Source organism: Cygnus atratus, chromosome 1 (genome assembly GCF_013377495.2).
Source record: "Cygnus atratus isolate AKBS03 ecotype Queensland, Australia chromosome 1, CAtr_DNAZoo_HiC_assembly, whole genome shotgun sequence".
NCBI classification, from domain to species: domain Eukaryota; kingdom Metazoa; phylum Chordata; class Aves; order Anseriformes; family Anatidae; genus Cygnus; species Cygnus atratus.
This window is the reverse complement of record NC_066362.1, coordinates 3,576,341-3,594,597: the sequence shown is the minus strand read 5'-3', so window position 1 is coordinate 3,594,597 and position 18,257 is coordinate 3,576,341. Positions and strand designations below refer to the sequence as shown.

At 49.7% G+C, this 18,257-nt stretch overlaps 1 protein-coding gene across 1 annotated transcript in view; it reads right to left on the bottom strand.

Annotated features, from left to right (window-relative positions):
* LOC118249468 (uncharacterized) overlaps nucleotides 1-17,268 on the bottom strand; it is a 118,527-nt gene extending 101,259 nt beyond the window's left edge. The window contains exons 1-2 of the mRNA XM_050708069.1: nucleotides 17,192-17,268; nucleotides 16,817-16,955 (exon numbers count right to left, since the gene is read on the bottom strand). Of these exons, the coding sequence (XP_050564026.1) occupies nucleotides 16,817-16,955; nucleotides 17,192-17,268 (216 nt within the window). The remainder of the gene's footprint in view (nucleotides 1-16,816; nucleotides 16,956-17,191) is intronic.
* Between the last annotated feature and the right edge of the window lie 989 nt (nucleotides 17,269-18,257).

The window sequence follows — 18,257 nt, the reverse complement described above, 5'->3', positions numbered from 1 at the left end:
TGACCAAAGCCTGGGGAAAGGCTGACTTCTGAAAAAGCAGGTCCTACTGGAGGAGATGTCAGGTTACTCCAGCATGATTTATTTTTGATAAGCAAATAGTATTTTCTGTACTGTCTACTCAGTATCTTACTCTAAGACTTTAGAATTCTACTGAAGCCATACTAAGAGTATATAGCTGTCCAAGTCCAAGTTTTTAGGTTTAGGGTTTTTTTTGTTTTTTTTTTGAGTTCTGGAAGAAGCGTACTAGTTCAGCTATTTCAGCATACATGTGTTTAAAAAAGAAAAACGCTCCTACTGCAATTCTGGAATAATTTTTAAAAATCCTTTGAAGTTTTTGGAGCATGTCACATCATCCAGACTTGAGTGCTTTAGCATCTTTCACTCTTACACCCACCTTAGTTTCTAAAGCCTTATGTCCGTTACCCATCCTGCCTTCTCCCCATGTCCCTACGGAAGGGCTGAACCAAACTAAACACTGTCACCTTCACTGTGGGCTTCACCTCCCCTTCCTACTTTGCCACTCAAACAGCTAAAGGCTCTATTAATATTTATCACTGTTTGACATGTCTTAACAGGCTTACTGGTTCCATTTATCTTCTCATCTACAGCTGGCTTTTCTCTGCAGCTCAGCCCTTTTACCACTCCTTACACTGTTTCTTCTTTAGTGTACTTATCCCCACAGCTGGATCAAAGTGCCCACGGTTTTTCCCCAATTAATACAGAAGTCTAAGCAGTTTTCTATCAGCTCTTTTATCACTTATTGAAGGAAATTCCAGGCTTTCTGTATCTGCAGCTTCTCTGTCTGGTTCACTTCACTGCAGTCACTCAATTCTGAAGGCATTTCAGCTCAGAACTGGACCTCACCACCTGATTTTTCTAAATCCATCAAAACATCCTTGGGCACGTCTTACATCTTGATAAAAGAAAACACCTAACAGTGCAACCTTTTTTTCAAAACGTGGAATATATCTGAAGATCTCTACATGCAACTTTTCATGATCTTTTTTGATAGAAAGGTGTAGATACTTTGAATTATACAGTTATCAGCTAGGTTTGGGGATTAGAGGCTTGTTGTGTTTTTTTTTCCCCCCTTTATTAGTAATCCTGGCCTAAGAATAATGAACACGTTGATGTTTGTTGATGAAATTTAGTTACAAAAGGAGAACCAGGATATCACACAGAAGGAGCTGAATAACCTTCAGAACTTGAGTAACAGAAGTGAATATCTGCAGCAGAAGATTCAGTCATGTGCTTGGGCACAATATGTATTTCTGCCAGCTAAACAGCTCCTCAATTTGGAAACTATGCAGCAGGAGAAGTGCAGCTCATTACAAAGTAACCATGGGTCACTGGCGGGACATAGGTGTGAAATAAAGCAACTGAGACCCCAATTTACAGCAGTAATTTATGGCTGCCTGCAGACTGCATCCGATTATTTTGTGGTCCCTGTTTAAGAAAGGTGCAGGCTCTAGCATCAGTAGAGAAAACATTTTAGGTAGCAGGAATGACACCAGATGGTAACCTCTACCTTTCAAGAGGCAGCCCGGCATTTGCCAGAAGGAATGGGATTCACCGGTTTAAAAAAAAAAAAAAGAAAAAAAGCTGTCTGACCACCAGCCGTGGTCTTAGGCTACAAATTATAATTTCTCAGCCAAGATCATTAACGGCAGCCAAATGATTCAATCTAGACCACGAGTAGGAATGAGCAGAAGAGGAGCACCAGCATAACAAACAGCGCGAACGTGGTTGCTTGTTCCTGCTGCCTCCCAGCAACAACGGAAGCCTGCCTGCACGGGCTCTTGCTGTTATTCTCTGCTCCATCGGTGGTTTATGTTCAGCTGCTCAACGGCAGGAATCGGCTGAACGAAGCAGAGAAGCACCTGCAGACTCCATGCTGGTCTCAGCTGGGAAATGACACCACAGCACCAGTTCCAAAATGAACGACGGGACCGTGAAGTTTCCGAGGCAGGAAATGGAGGACGATTCACGCAGTTGTTTCACGCGGCCTCAGCTGCAGAGCAGCAGCTAACAACTGCGCGATGATTAAGAATAGTTCCTTCGCCCATGTTTCTGCTTTGATGAGCTATTCCAACTGCACCGCACATCAAAGCCCAGCACAGCAAGCTAACTCGCCACAGACTTTAGACATTCTCGAGGATATTAAGAGACACCAAGGGACACCGTGTCCCATGCTGCTTTAAGCGCAGGCAGTAGGCACACTAAGGTGCAAATCCGTCTCCGATTCGAGCCAAGCATACAGAGCAGACACGGTTCAGGATGATCAAAAGAATTAAAAAATAAAAAACAATAAAAATAAATCAATACTGGGAGTTTTGTTTGCTTACCTGACCGAAGAGGCGTTAAGTGATACAACTTCTAGCCATAAACCATTAGATGAATAAACATGAAAGAGAGCTACATAAGGCGAAAACTGTGTTTTTGTTTTGTTTTAAATAAAAAGGTTATGATAATGGCCTTGAAAACTTTAAGCTGGCAATTGGAAGGAAGATTCTAATCAGAACAACCAAGATTGTAGAAGTCTTCCAGGGGGAAAAAAAAATATTTTTAAGAAAGAGTTTCATTAGCTTAAAACACAAATCTACAGCCATTAAACCACATCAGCCTTCCTATACCAAGTGACAAGACCGAGAAACCTAAGAAGCCATGTATTTATAGTTCCATGTATTTACCACAAGTCAGCAGTAATTCTACAGTAATATCAAACACACTGTCAGCACTACGCATCTTAGACCAGGAATTCAAGATAAGACAAAAATAATTATCAGCTACTGAAGAAATAAGTAGAATTGACCCAGCTTAAGAAGTTCTGTGATCTAAAGCAACCCCTTCAAGCAAGAGGACAACAGACGAAACTGAAACATGATGTTTCATCAAGAAGTAATGGCTTTAAACTGAAAAATAGGAGATTTAGATTAGCTATAAGGAGGAAATTCTTCCTTCTGAGGGCGGTGAGGCCCTGGCCCAGGCTGCCCAGAGGAGCTGTGGCTGCCCCATCCCTGACAGCACCCAAGGCCAGGCTGGATGGGGCTGGGGGCAGCCTGGGCTGCTGGGAGGTGTCCCTGCATTTAGTTTTGACTCTGACAAGAAATGTCTTACAGAAAAATATTTGAAATACTGTATAAATAAAGAGAAATGACTGCTACCTATTAATGGAATACCTTAATGAGAACAAGGATGCATGGGCAATGTTGCCCTTTTTTTATTTTTAAAGCTACGTGGAACCCAAAATATCAGCAATATCATCCGCTACGGTACCTTGCTCTTTATTTCCTTCAATTACACGCCACTGCTACCAAGTAAGAGCACCTCTAGCAGCTGACCCCCAGCAAGTTATGAGCAACACTTTGAAGCCTAAAGTAAGTTTTAAGATTTGTACGTGCAACAGGGCAACGTCCTAACTTGGACTAATGCAGAAGTAATAGTAAGACTGGTTAATTTTACAGGCACATAACCTAGAAAGATTTATTTAGAAACTAGCAGTCCCAGAGGAAAATTCTACATTGGGAGTTAAGTCAACCCTGAATGCCCCACATTGTGGTAACTCAAGGGCAGAAGAAATCCTTTAAAAGAAAACAACCATAGTAACAAATGCATGGTAATGACTCATGTAAAAAGAAAAACAAAATATTTCCAGTATGCGAGCCAGATGACTGCTGGACCACATCAGTTTATGGTAAAACACAAGAACAGATTTTTAAACATTTGAAGATAAGCTCTTCAAAAGCCAGCGTTATCCTGGGCCAACACATTAATCTAGTGGCAGCACAATGAGATATCTTACTATGAAATCCAAATTAAAGATTCCAGCTTTGTTCCTGAGCTGACTTCTGTACCCCAGGTTCAATCCAGCCCCAGTTCAGTGGCTCCTCCAGGAAGAGGCATTACGCCTATTCTGTAAATGCTCAAATTTGATTTTTTGTGTACAGAATTAACATTTTTTTACCCTCTCATAACGAACTTTTCTAAAAGAACCTCACCTGTTCTAGCCTCCCTGCGCTGACCATCTCTCTGTTCTCCACAGACTCCCAAGTTCTAACCTTACCCAGCCTGGATTTCTTTCTGTGCTCCTGCACCTTCAGCTCTCTTTTCAGGAGCTGCTGCCTCCAGACAGCGCTCGCTTGCTGCCCGATCTGCCCACGTACCAGTTAAAGCCACAGCCAGCTCGCCTTACACCTTACCGGGGTTCCTCAGGAGAGCACACAGCAGTGCCTCCCCGGGCAGTGCCCCCAGCCCCTGCTGCTGTTCGCAGACTTCTCTCCTGCAGGCCCCACCTCTGTTACTCCCAACACTCACAGAGACGAGGAACTCAGCAGCAGAACCGCAAATATAAGCAACCTGAATCCTGAGCTACCAGCGGAGCTGGTTAACATAATGTAATACTTAAATACGCTCTTATAAACCACAGGAGGGATTCGGCAGTAGATGATACTATTAATATAAATATTATTTAACAGAACCCTTGAGAGGCACAGAATGTAGAAGTAGAGGGGTCAGCTGAATATCAATTAGCTGAGAGAACGCAGCTTTACAGTCTTTACCCATTTGAAATGGAGATAATGATGGTAGCAGAAATTAGATTCTGAAGCCAGTTCTGCAAGAGATGCTGCTACAAAGTCTGTCTTAAAAGCAAGCATCCTGAGCTTGCCTGAGCATCCATTCATGCACTGCCTGCAGCGGAGCCGCTTGGAAACACCCATCTCACAATCACAGGATGTGGAGACATTCACTTCCAGGCCCAAGTCAGCAGGAAAACCAGATGACTGTCCCGTTCCTCACTCGAGAAATTTCCAAGTTATGAACCATCCAGCTGCAATCTGCAGGAGGATTTCCTTAAATACCAAGGTGGAACTTGCATTCGTCCTCACGCTTTGGCTGGGTGGTGGCAGGGAGGGGCAGGAGAGGAGAACGTGCGTTATCGCTGCAAGTCAGGCTTCGTCCGAGCACACCTGAGCTCGGGCATATGAACAGGACACAATGAACGGCCCACGGCAAGGACAGGGTAGCAGGACAGGTCCCAGTGCTGCCCTTTTCTTGCTCCATTTTCTCCCCTTCCAGATTCCTTCTTTACAACTTGCAGAACCACCAAACCACAAGGGTAACCTGGCAATCGGGAAATAAGCAAAGTCTCCTTTTGCTGCAGGAAGGGCAGCAAAACAACTGGAAAAAATAGTAATAAACACCACACACAAGAATCATTGAAGCCACCTGCAGTAAGAGTATGGACTAATTTTCCCCTACCCCTTTTCTTTTTTTGTTTCCTGCAAGGCAGCAGCAGAACAAAGACAGATACTGGTAGAAGGCACAGACATAAAGAAGCATTCCAAAAATGTGACATACGAAGAAAAAATCTGAAGTGGAAAGGAATTACTGCAACCACATTTGAAAACCTTATGCACTTCTGCCCACATTATTGAGAAAGACAATGAGCAGTTAAACAATGTTATTAAGGTATTTGTGAAGATTTAGAGATCAAATGTAAAAATAAAATAAGCCAAGCAAAATTTACCCAGAAAAATTTTGCAGGCCAGAAGGAAAGCCAGTTTATATAGTAACCTTGGAGGTATGCAATAATTCATTTCCCACAGCTACAAAAGCGAGTGCATCTCGAAGCCTCAAGATTGGCTTCCAGGTTGAATCTAGACAGGAAATTTTTATCTAAAGTAGCAGAGTAGGAAAGAAAATAAATTACAGTCCTTGTCTATTACAGACCTCACGTGTACCACAAAGCCGTTCTTCAACACAGACCTCAAATACTTCAGGTAAGAAGATTATTTTCATGGTAACTGGTATTGTAACAAACTGCCAGAAGACACTTCACTACTTTGTCATGCATGTGGAACAGAATTAAACCTGTTCATGACAGGAGGAGTACGTGGTAATTGCAAAGGAAAACATGAATGAAAGGGTTAAGTACAACAAGGAGTATCCCCCGGAGACTATGAGCAGGATGATACTGGCCATGACAGAGTGCATTTATAATATTTACCGGACCTACCATGAGAATGATCTTACACAAACCTTCTCAAAAGGAGCTTTACCCACAGGAACACAAAGTTACAGGAAAAGACTAAAACAGCTTGTTTTTCAAACCAGCGGTCTTCAGACTACAGGGGCATGCAATACATCCTGAAGAGGGGGAAGGGCATGAAAAAAAAATATTAAGAACTGCTGGTCTAGAACAAAATAAAGGCTAAATGCATTTAACTGCTATCCCCAGATGCAGCATGTGCAAAACCCAAGGGAAGAACAGAGGTATTTACACCAACGGGCAGTATCTGCACCACAACAGCCAATGTCAGCTGGCTGTGCATTATTTTTATGCTGGAACTGAGACGCAGGTTTCTAAAAATGAGTGAAAAACCACGAACAGCCTTATGGAGGACCAAAGGGGTCAGTTTGGAACCTGGAAAGAAAAATGGCTGTGGGAATCTTGCTGCACGTCTGATGCAGCAATGGAGGACTAGATCCCATCATCCAGGCTAACCCTGGAGAATCTGTTCTCCACGCGTCTATAATTGAAAGATTATTTCCATCTCTGACAGACAGTGCTCCCAGCATAACACCGGGGGCCTGGTCCAACCGACCAACACCTCTACCAGCATTTTCCTCCTCCTGTATTACACAACTTTGACTTCCAGAACAAATTATCACAGCTTACAGACGAGTCTCCCTTGTTACCAAAATAATACTGCTTTTAAGTAATTGAGCTTTACTCAATAAATACCGTTTCAATTAGCAACTGATGGTTACTTCTCCCTGGTCACCATGGCCGACCTTTTTTCTCTCCAATATTCAGCAAGGACTTCCTTATGAATGTCTGTAATCCTCTCAGCAAGGAGGGGAGAAAGGAGGCTCTCCCTGAAGCAGGATCGCTGGAATCTGGCTTTGTCAAGTCCCTTTCACCTCAGCACCACAAATGCACGAAAACTGCAGTTTCTTGAAAAGAATAAAGCAGGCATTTTCCTAAACCACAAAAAAAAAAAGGCTGTGCTATGCTACAAGCTTATCAAAACAGCAGATATATTCAGTGTTAGTGAAACCATATATATTATAAATCAGTCAGATCGCATTCCTGTTATGTGCTGTACGAACACTATTCAAATTTAAGTGCCCTTTACATCCAAAACACTGATTTCTAGATCGACATTGTTTCACAGGTAACTTTGGATTACCAAAACCTAACAGGGCTAACCGTTCACAGATTAAAGCTCCTCTCTTTTCTTTTTTTTTTTTTTTATAGGAAGGGCGCACAGTTTGCCACCCAGGCTCTCAGAATGTACTCTCAGGAGTACTTGCAGGTCCCGTGATGCCGGGTCCGCCATTTGGCTGCTGTTTATACCAACAACTTCACCCAACAGACGCCCACGGGCAGCGTAAGAAGGAAAGCGAAGGAGCTGGCCGATCTGGCTTCAACCTGAGCTGACAAGGAAGCCGGAGCGACAAGCGAGGAGGAAAAAAGTGTCCCAGAGCCCCCCCCAGCACCCTCGGGTGGCTCTGGAAGCTGAGGCCCACCACGCAGCGCTGTATTTCTGCTCTCCTCCGGCAGAGGGCAACGGCACTCGGCGGCTTAAAGGCCGCTCTGAAGCGAGTGGCGTACTGCCCGCAATTCCCAGCACCGCTGACACCTGTCTAAAAACATAAACAGTATTTAATACCGCAGGACTTGAGCGTTTCTGTTCCATTCAGGCTTTTCTTACATGTGTCTTTCTTATGCTTATGTCTTACCGAGAAGAAAATACCTACTGCTTTTCACAGATCTGGAATCCTGTTCTCTATCAATAGGGTAAATGTAATCCTGATTGCTCCGGGAGCCTATGCCATTGCTGTGAAATCACAGAAGTTATTACATAAAGATCTCCCAGGAAGTACAGATGACACACCGATATATAGCAGACATTAACAGATTAATGTTTAAAGATCAGTTAAAAAAATAAAAAATAAAATAAGAGGAAGAGCACCCCTAAAAATGCCAAACTGCAGAACTCCCGGTAACACAGCAGCGACACCTGAAAGCGTAACAGTGGTTTCAGTTTAGAAAACACAGCCGGATTAATAGCCAGAAATCCTTTTTCACCCTCCTGCTAAAAGTAAACACCGTTGCTAGATGCATCGTCAGTCTCCAGAGACTTCACAGCTCCCTGTACGAGCTGGGTAGCTCCAAATCTCCCCCACCGAGTTCCAGCAGTGAAACACAACCGCATGCTCGGCTCCTGGATTAACCATCTCCTGCCTCCCAGCATCTGCCCACAGAGAACAAACACCTCCATGGCTGACACCAACAGCAACCAAGGCAAAAACAAGCAAATGTCGGCCGGCCGGCCACCCACCCCCCTAGGAGGCTAAAAGTTGAATGCCAGTTAATTCTCCTTTATTTCCTCCGCACGCTGTACTTTATCAAGCCAGGATCTGCCTTCATTCTACAAATCTATGCCTGCAGAAGCTCCTACGATACCTGCTAGAGATATACCGAAAGTCAGTTAACTAAACAGAATGTAGTTATTATACAAATCAGCACATTTTCTGGATATTCCATATTAAAATGTTAACTTATAAATACAAATAGCATTTTTCTTTTCTGAAAATTTATTTGGCACCAAAATTATACCTGACTACGATTCAGATGAAGAATTAACCCAGATTCAGGACTTTTTTTCTTTAAAAAAAGCCAGCCGAGAGGACGCACTCGGCTTCCCCCAGGAGAAGCTCCACAGATAATATTCAGTCTAAGCTAATAAATACTACCAAAAAATAAGTAAAAAGGATTACTTCGGGCTCAAGACGGCGCTGCTCTCAGCCTGCTTGGTTTCGGTGCAGCATCAGGCAAACCAGCATGTCCCTCTATGCAAAGCGCCAGAACTACGGACATTTTGTAACAGCTGAGCAGGATGCTTACCAGGTTCCCCTCTCCCCTCCCTTTCACTCCATCTTCCCATCCAGCAACTAACTGCTGCTTCTGACCACTGATGACACAAATTAAAAAAAAAAAAAAAAAAAATCTCTCCGTATTATTAGCAAACTAACTTCACAAGGTTTCTGTTAAGGTAAGACTGTCGTACAGCATTTATTACACGTAAGCACGTCATAGGTTTTGCTGACAGAGAGTAAGAATTTGAAATACAGGAGAAGAAAATACTAAGACCGCTTTAGTACCTTTGTATTTACCAGCTCTGCTTGCCTACTAACTAATTGCATGATTTATGTCCTTCAGTAGGACCTACTGCTTCACCACGACTTATGTGCAGAGACGTGTTAATAAAATCATGGCTCAGAAATGGTGCTATAAATGCCCTTTAAACCATTTGTTTCTCCATTTCTTTTGTTTACGCTTTAGTAACAAATTTATAGCCTAGCAAGAATAACAACAATAAAAAAATAACATCAGCAGTGCCCCATTAATTTTTCCTAATATAATAATACCAAAAAAAAAAAGAGCTCTCAAATAACAGGAGACTGGAATTGAGCTGTGAAGCCCAATTCAGGAGCAGGACCATCTCCCCTCACCCACCAACTTTGCCACATGCTTAGATTGAAGCGCTCGTAAAATAAACCACTGTCAACAGCAAAACTTCCTCATCCACGCCGATTACAACTAATTACAACCAGCACATCCTACAATCATCACTTTTTTTGTTGTCCTGACAAACACATCACTTTCTGTGGGAAATTCAGGGAACGTGTTCAGCTCGACTGTTTTACTGTCCCAATCAGTATTTTCACCCTGTAGCTGTCGGTCTTGCGGAGATCTCCAGACTCCTGCCCGTGCAGAAGCACGTTGCAGGGGACATTTAACACATTCCTGCCACAGCTCCAGGAGGTTCACGACTACTCACAAACTAGGACCCTTCGCAAGCGTTAAGTGCCCAGATCAAGAACTAGAGAAGGATGAAATCTCTGACCTTGGTAAGGGTGAAACTCGGAGCAGAACACAAACAACTCCAGTTTCCAGTCTCCCTGTTAGATAACAACGCTACGTCTGCTGGCTGAGGTGTAACACCCTGAAGGACCGAAAAACGGATGGTGGGTTTTATGCTGGATTTTCATAAAACGCGAAGCCAGAAAAAATATACTGTTTATGCACAAATTCTTGGCAAACACTCGCAACCCCATTAATTCTTTCTCCAGTCATTCAGAAAGCCATGAGTCAGGACCTAACATTATCATGAAACTGACTTGCGAGAACTATCGGGGAAATAATTTTTTTTATTTGCATTTCAGGGTTTATGTTTGCAAGTACTCTGACCCTTTACGTTCCGGTCTTTTTAAGCTCATATTCCGGTGCTACCACGTAATTCCAGCAGCAGTTATTTATGGAAAAACACCATGCAAATACTGCATGATCAACTACAGCTAGTGATACTATAGATGTGGCAGCACAAAAAAAAAAGGTAACTCCATGTTTTCATTGTTAATACAAAAAATATACATAGTAAACATGATTACAGCAATGGAAAAGAAATCTACCCTGGATTAGTGAGCTCCTCTCAATTTTAACCACGTAATAGGCTACCAGGAGCATAAACAAACAAATGGTTTAAATAAGTTTCCAATTTCCTTTTTTATTGAAACAGGAAAAAAAAAGCTTTCACTACTTCCTATCGCAAAACCAGCATGAGCACTTAGATCCTTTCCAAAACCTTTTTTTAAAGTACATACAAATGGCAAAATAGCAACCTTTTTGCCACTGAAACCTGACGAGGCATTAGATCCTACCGTGAAACTTTGACTACTTCTTACATGAGAAACAAATCGGCATTGTTGATATAAAAAGTGAGGGGAACTGGCACAATACCTATTTTCACAGACCTTTCCTCATATACATCGTGCTCGACACCGCAACAGCTCTGTAGAACACAGTGTACAGCACACATTGTTCCTTGTCATGAACTGACAGCAATCGGAGGGAAGGTGAACTAAGTTACAAAATGAAATATTTCTCCTCCAGCCGTCTGAGAAGATAACTGATCTTAGTTATATTAAAGAGAAACGGGATATGGGATCCAAAGGGCTCATTTTACGTTAACTGCATGTCACCAGCAAAAACAGAGAAAGCAATTTCCTGGTGCATCAACTCCACCAGCAATTCCACGTACACTCGAAAAGCCGAGATGCTGGCACGCTCCGTTACGGGCACCTTCCAGCACTCCCAGACCCGTACCAAACCAAGCGCTCCCTATTCACTTCCTATTTTAAGGCAGACTTTTTTCCCAAAATACAAAGATATGCAGATGTACAAAGCAAGCCGGCGCTACCTGGGTGAATAGATGTCTTTCTGTGCACAACTCCATTTCAAATGACTGCCGTAACCAACACAAAATAGCAGCTCCCCGCAGCATGTGCTAAATATGGCCGATTACCACCCTGGCCCTCTCACCGTTCGGCACAACTCCCTTCCTGCTATCTTCAGGCCAGATTTCCTCCGCATTGGCATATGTTAATTTCTGGAAATTCTCATTAGTTGAGACGCAGAATATCGTACCTGTAACATTATGATGGAATGGAAGTGAAAGCACACTGAAGCAGCATAAACCACCCTCAATCCATTTAATGAACGAGACCGGCACGTACCATGAACCTTATCTTTCCATCCTTCTTGTATTTTGTGTTATAAAGCATAAAAATCCCACTAATGAAAGACGCAAGTGCAACTCTGAGGCAGATTTAAATATCCGTGCATGACTGTCACCATTAGTTATAAAACCCTCTCTGCTCTTCCTAACCTATTCTCGTTTGTTCCTCTGCTGTTATTTAACTCTTTAAGGCTACTGAAGAATCACTATGCCAGCTTCATGTAATTCTTAAAAATACATTAATTTTTTATTTTTTAAACCCCATAATAGCAAAACAGAGAGCAGAACACCCAGACACGGCTTGCTTTCCCACTCCCCCTCCGCTTACTCGGAACTAAGATGCCTCTGGGACCTACAATACTGCTCTGCCATGTTTTTCACCCTCTCAAGCCCCCGGATCTCAAGAGGCACACAGTCTCCGTGCCGAGCCCATGCCTCCAGCCAGCAGATGCCCTTTCCTTAGTCCTGTCCCAGTGATTCTGTATAAGCCGGCAGAATACAGCCGGGGTCTGCTGCCTGCAGCCTGGAAGGCACTGACCTCGAGCTGCGTATCCTCTTACTGCTGAGAACTTGCTTTAAAATGGCAGCATGCACCTCAACACCAAACTGACTTGTTTTTCCCCTACGTAGCCTACTAACGGCCATTCTTCCCTTGTTTTCCATGAAATCCCATTTCCAAAACTGTTGTAAAAAAAAACAACATTATTTAAAACACCTTCTTTCACCATGTATCCAGAGGCATGAGCCCTTTACAGTAAGATCTGCCCAACCTACCTATAAATAGGCTCTGGAGACCGACAGCTGAGCACGTTCCTCGCGGCATCCCCCTGGGTACCTACATAAACGGCTACCTCCATAAAGCACCATGCCTTACCACCACCAGCCCAGGCAGACACACAACTGCTCTGCAGCTCCGGTGGGACACCATGGGGCGACAAAAATCCACCAGGCACAAACTGGTCTCTTCCTGAGAGAACCCCCCCCCCCCCCCACAGAGGCTTCTGCTGGCTGCAGTGCAAGTTCCCCAGCCACGGGCCAGACCCACTCCCCCCAAAAAAGACGCTTCGTGGACTGAATGCCTGCTTCCTTCAGGAGGCAAAGGCGCTGGGGGGGTCCCCCTTGCCTCTCCTAAAGGGGGAGGCTTCAGAACCCCCCTCAGGAATGGGAGCCAGACCCAGCTCCTGTCAGACGGCCCGGTTCCTGCCAGACACCCCCAGACACCCCAGTTCCTGTCACCCCCTGGTTCCCATCAGGTGCCCCCATGCACCCCAGTTCCCAGATGCCCAGCTCCTGTCAGACTCCCCCACACCCCCTGGTTCCCACCAGAACCCCCGGTTCCTGTAACAACCTGGTTGCTGCCCGACACCCCCAGATGCCCCGATTCCTGTCAGACCCCCCCGGCTCCTTCCCAACCCCCAGTTCCTGTCAGACCCCCACAGACTCCCCAGCTCCCACCAGACCCCCCAGTTCCTGTCACACACCCCGGCTCCTGCCTGACACCCCGGCTCCCACCCGAAGCCCCCAGACCCCCTGGCTCCAGTCAGACCCCAGGTCCCGCCTGCCATCCTGACTCCTGTCAGACACCCCCAGACCCCCTGATTCCTGCCAGACCCCCTGGTTCCTGTCAGATGCCCCAAGACCCTCCGGCTCCTGCCAGACCCCCTGATTCCTGTCAGACCCCCCCAGAGCCCCGGTTCTCACCAGACCCCCCCATTCCTGTCAGACGCCCTGTCTCCCCCCCGACACCCCATCTCCCTCCTGACACCCCCAGACCCCCTGATTCCTATCAACCCCCCCCCCCAGTCCCTGTCAGAAACCCCCAGACCCCCCGCCTCCTGTCAGCCCCCCCTGTTCCCGCCCGAACCCCCCCCCCCCCCCCCCCCCCCGCGCGGGCTCCTGTGGGCGGCGGCGCTGAGCCGTGACGCGTGACGGCGGGAGCCGCGGACGTGGCCGCGACCATAACCAAAACAGGCGGGTGGGCGGGGGCGGGCCGCGCTCGCGCCCTGCCAAGGCGGGTGGGGAGGAGAGGCGGGGGGGGGGGGTGCGAGCAGTGAAGGGGGCGGGGCCGACGTTTGGAGTTCGCTTGCGAGCGGCGATTGGTCGGTGTGGGCTGCGGTGGGCGGGGCCGGCGGGGCCCCGCAGCTTGGTGCAGTGCTGAGGAGGCGCCAGGCATGGGGGTGCTGCTGCTGCTGCTGCTGCCGCTGCGCGTCGAGGGGTTCTCGCGCGCGCTTCCCGCCCTCCCGCGACGCCGCTCGCCGCCCCCCTCTCCCTCACGGCACCCGCGCCTGCGCCCCCTCCCCGGGCGGCATTTTGCTTACGCGGCCCCACGCCGATACAAAGGCATAAAGCCGAGCCCCACGGCCCTGCGCCACCTGCCCTGCCTTGCCCTCCCCTCCCTTTTCCCTTCCCCCTCTCTCCCCCCCCCTCCCCTCGCCTTCGGCAGCCCCGGAGTTCGGGTTGCGCCACCCACGCAGGGAAAAGCCCTGCCGCAGCTCTAGCCCGCGGCGCTGACCCCCTCTCCCGAGTGGCTGGTCCTTTGCGCCACCCCCAAAAAACAGATCCTCCATCGCTTCAGGGACCCCCATGGACATCTGTCGTTCCCTCAGAGACCCCCAAAAAACAGCCTCCTCCATCGCCACAGGAACCCCCCCGGTCACTGTCATTTCCTCAGGGAACCCCCAAAAACTGGTCCTTTCCAATCGCCCCACAGGGACCCCCCCAGGCACCACCACTCCCTCACGCACCCCAAACCAGCAGCTCCAGGCACCGCCATTCCCTCACGCACCCCAGGACTCCGCTTCCGCGTCACCACAGCACCTCAAACCCAGCTCCTCATTGCTACAGGGACCCCCCCGGACACCACCGTCCTCCACGCACCCCAAACCTGCTCCTCCATGCACAGGGTCCCCCCTCAGGAACCACCATCCCTCAGGAGCCCGCTAACCAGCTCCTCATCGCCACAGGGGTCCCCCTCTCAGGAATACCGTTCCGCTCAGAAACCCCAAGGTTTGCTCCTGCCGCAGGGGACCCCTGTGAATTACGGACCATTCCTCACGCACCCCAAATCCAGCTCCTCCATTGCCGACAGAGTTTCCTCCTCTCCGCACCACCTTCCTCAGGCGCCCAACCCAAGGCTCTGCGCCTCACGCCACAGCGCACCCCCCCAAAGCCAGCTCCTCCGATTGCCACACAGGGACCGGGACCTCTATGGGCACCACCACCGTTCCCTCACGCAACCCCAAACCCAACCCCAAAAGCCCCCAGACTTCTGCTCCCCACAAACCAGGGACCCCTCTGAAACACCACCACTTCCCCTCAGGCACCCACCCCAAATCCCAGCCCTCCATCGACACAGGTCCCCTTTCAATCACCACAGCATCCCCCTCTGCAACACCACCATTCCCTAGGCACCCCAAAAACCCCAAACCTCAATGCCATGGGGTCTCCTCACCGCCCCAGGACCTCCTCTTTGGCATCATCGTCCCTCAGGCACCCTAAAACCCCACTCCTCGACGCCACCAGGGTCCCCTCTGATCCATGCTCGCTACCTCACACGCACCAGAACCCAGCTCATCAGGCACCATAACCATGCCCTCTGTCCCCTTCCAGCACGATTCCAGCCGGCACCCCGAAACCTCGCTCCTCAACGCCACGGTGCCCCTCCCCTCTTCCAGCACCGTTCCCTCTCAAGCACCCCAACCCCCCCCCCCAAAACCCCTCAGTCACACTCCTCACCATCACCTTCCAGGCACCCCGACCATCCCTCCGGCACACCAAAACCCCTTCTTCTCCTCAACATCTCCCCGTTCATTTCCTCCAGCACCCAAAACCCCACTCACCACCATAGTGCCCCATCCCAGCACCACCATTCCCTCAAGCCCCCAAATCCCCTCTCTCAACTCCTCATATCCTTCCTTCAGCACCCCAAAACCCCACTCACCACACATAGTTCTAGCTTGCCCCCCCTCCAACGCCACCATTCCTCAAGCCCCCCAACTCAAAACCCCCTCTCTCAACACTCACCATATCACCTCCTCAACACCCACACCCCTTCCAGCACCCCAAAACCCACCACGCTTCCCCCTTCCCTCCGACACCCCCACACAACCCACAGCACCGCAAAACAACCCCCCCCCCCCCCCCCCCCCCACCCCCCCCGGCTCCCCTCCGTCAGACACAGAAACCCCACGCACCCAACTGTTGTGGGGGCAGCGGGACCACCACGAACCAGGTGGGAGCCACACAAGCCCCGGGGGGCCACCATAAACCCCGGGGGGCCACCGCCGAGAGCCGCGTCAATTAAAATTACCGCGAGCGCTCGCCCACACGGCGGCTGAGCACACGAACGGGCTCGGGTGGATAGTGCGGGGAAGTGCAAAATACCGCTGCCAGCGAAATCCGCCCCGTGTCAGGCCCGGCCCCGGGCTGGGCGAGGCAGCGGCGCTGCCCTCCCCGCCCCCCCCGCTTTTCCACCTTCCCCCCCCGACCCCACCACCACCACACCTTCTTGTCCCCCACCCCCACCCCACCCCCCCCCCCCCCCCCCCCCCCCCCCCGGCCACATTTGTTTTTTCCCTACGCAATTCGAAACGCAGCCCCTAACACCCTCACACCACCCCTCGGTGCTCCGGGGGCGTCGCGGCGTGGGCTGCCTGCCGCTGCTTTATTTTCATTTTTATTTTGTTATGTCTGTACTGGGGGTTGTTTGCTTCCCCCCCCCCCCCATACCTCGCTGTGAGGAAAACAACACCGCCCAAACCTCCTCCTCTTTCCTCCCCCCCCCCCCCCAAAAAAAAAGCACCCCAAAAACCCCTCCGTGGCCCACCCTGCGCGCCCTCCTGTCGCGACACATGCGCCCTGTCAGCGACACCGGCCCCGCGCACCTGCCGCGCCCGCGGAGTTTATTCCTCTCCCTACAGGCGGCGTGCGGGAAGACGAACAGAAGGAGAAGGGGGGGGGGGTGTCCCTTAATTAAATTAAATTAATTTAAAAGCGCAGCACCCCCCTCCCCACACACCCCCCCACTCCCCCTTCTCCCGGGGGGGCTCGGGGCAGGGCGCGGGCAGCCAGGTGCAAGGGGGGCGAGGGCAGGGGGTGGGAGCGGGACGGAAGACCATGCCTCCCCTCCTTCCTCCCCCCGCCTCCTCTCCTCCTCCTCCTCCTCCCTCCTCTCCCCCCCCACCCCCCCCCCCCCCCCCCCCCCCCCCCCCCCCGCCGCCTGTGTTTACCTCAAGTTTGAATTTTATCTGCGCAACATGAGCTGGAATGCGGACATCGAGGCGGGCGCAGCTCCGCGGGGGCTCCGCGGCTCCCCCGACCTCCGCCGCGCAAACATGGCGCCGGCACCGCCGGGGGGGGGGGGGCCCCCTGAACCCGCACACCTTCCCCCCCCCCCCCTCCTCTCTCTTTTCACCCCTTTTATTTTTTTATTTATTTTTTTTAATACTGTTTGTTTTCTACACACCCCTCGCACGCTCGCAACCGGCCGAGCAAACGCGGCACCCCCGCCGCGCCCAGCGCTCCGGCCGCCTCCGCGCAGCACCCCCCTCCCCCCCCCCCCCCCCCCCCCCGTCCTCCCCTTCCTCCCCCTCCTCCTCACTCACCTCAGCGTTGGCCGCCCCACGCAGCCCCCATCGCCCCGGGACAGGTGCAGGTGTTGCGAGCCAGGGGGGTCCCACATGTCGCCTGTCGCCGCCCCCCACCCCCCCCCCAATCCACACTCCGCCGCCGCCACCAGCAACAGCAGCAGCAGCACCGCCGCCCCGGGCTCCCCTAATGCTTCCCTCCGCACAATGTTGTTTCATTATATCATGTCCATCATGTGACACCCGGAGGCCTCTCCGTGGAAACTTAAAGGGGACTTTCACGTCACGCCACGCCGCCGGACCCGCCGCCACCCCCGGCCCCACGCCGCCCTAGTGCTGCTGCTGCTGCTGCTGCTGCTGCTGCTGGGGCTGCTGCGAGCGGGCTCGGCTCTGCGGCCAAAACACCGTGCTGGGCTCCCTTCTCGCTGACTGATTAGCGTTGGCTTTATTATCGTCAGCGTTACCATCCTCAACATCAGTATTATCACCCTTAACATCAGTACTATCACCGTTAACATCAGTATTATTAGCATTTTCACCAGTATTATTAGCATTTTCATCGTCATTATTACCATTTTCATTATTATTATTACAGTTTTCATCATTATTATTATCGTTTTCATCATTATTATTACCGTTTTTATCATTATTATTACCGTTTTCATCATTACTACTACCATTTTCATCATTATTATCATCATTTTCATCATTATTATCATTATCATCATTATTATCATCATTATCATCATTACTATCACTATTATTATTATTGTCATTATTATTACCACCCTTATTATTACTATTATTCCCCTCCCCTTCCTTTCCCCCCTGGCAAAACGCCGTGCCCGGACCGCCGCGGCACCTTGTGCAGCGGGGATGCTCCCAGCCCCAGCCGCCTGCGGGATCCCCGTTGCGGCTCCCCCGCTCCCGGCTGCGGCTCCGGTGCTGAAGCAGCAAAAAGTTGGTTGTGCCAGCGAGCCTACGGAGGCAGGAGGTGCGAGCGGGGCCATTGCTGTGCTTGTGCAGAGTTGAGGCATTGCTTGGAGATGTGGGTTTACTTCTGCAGCTCGGCCGGTTGGTATAA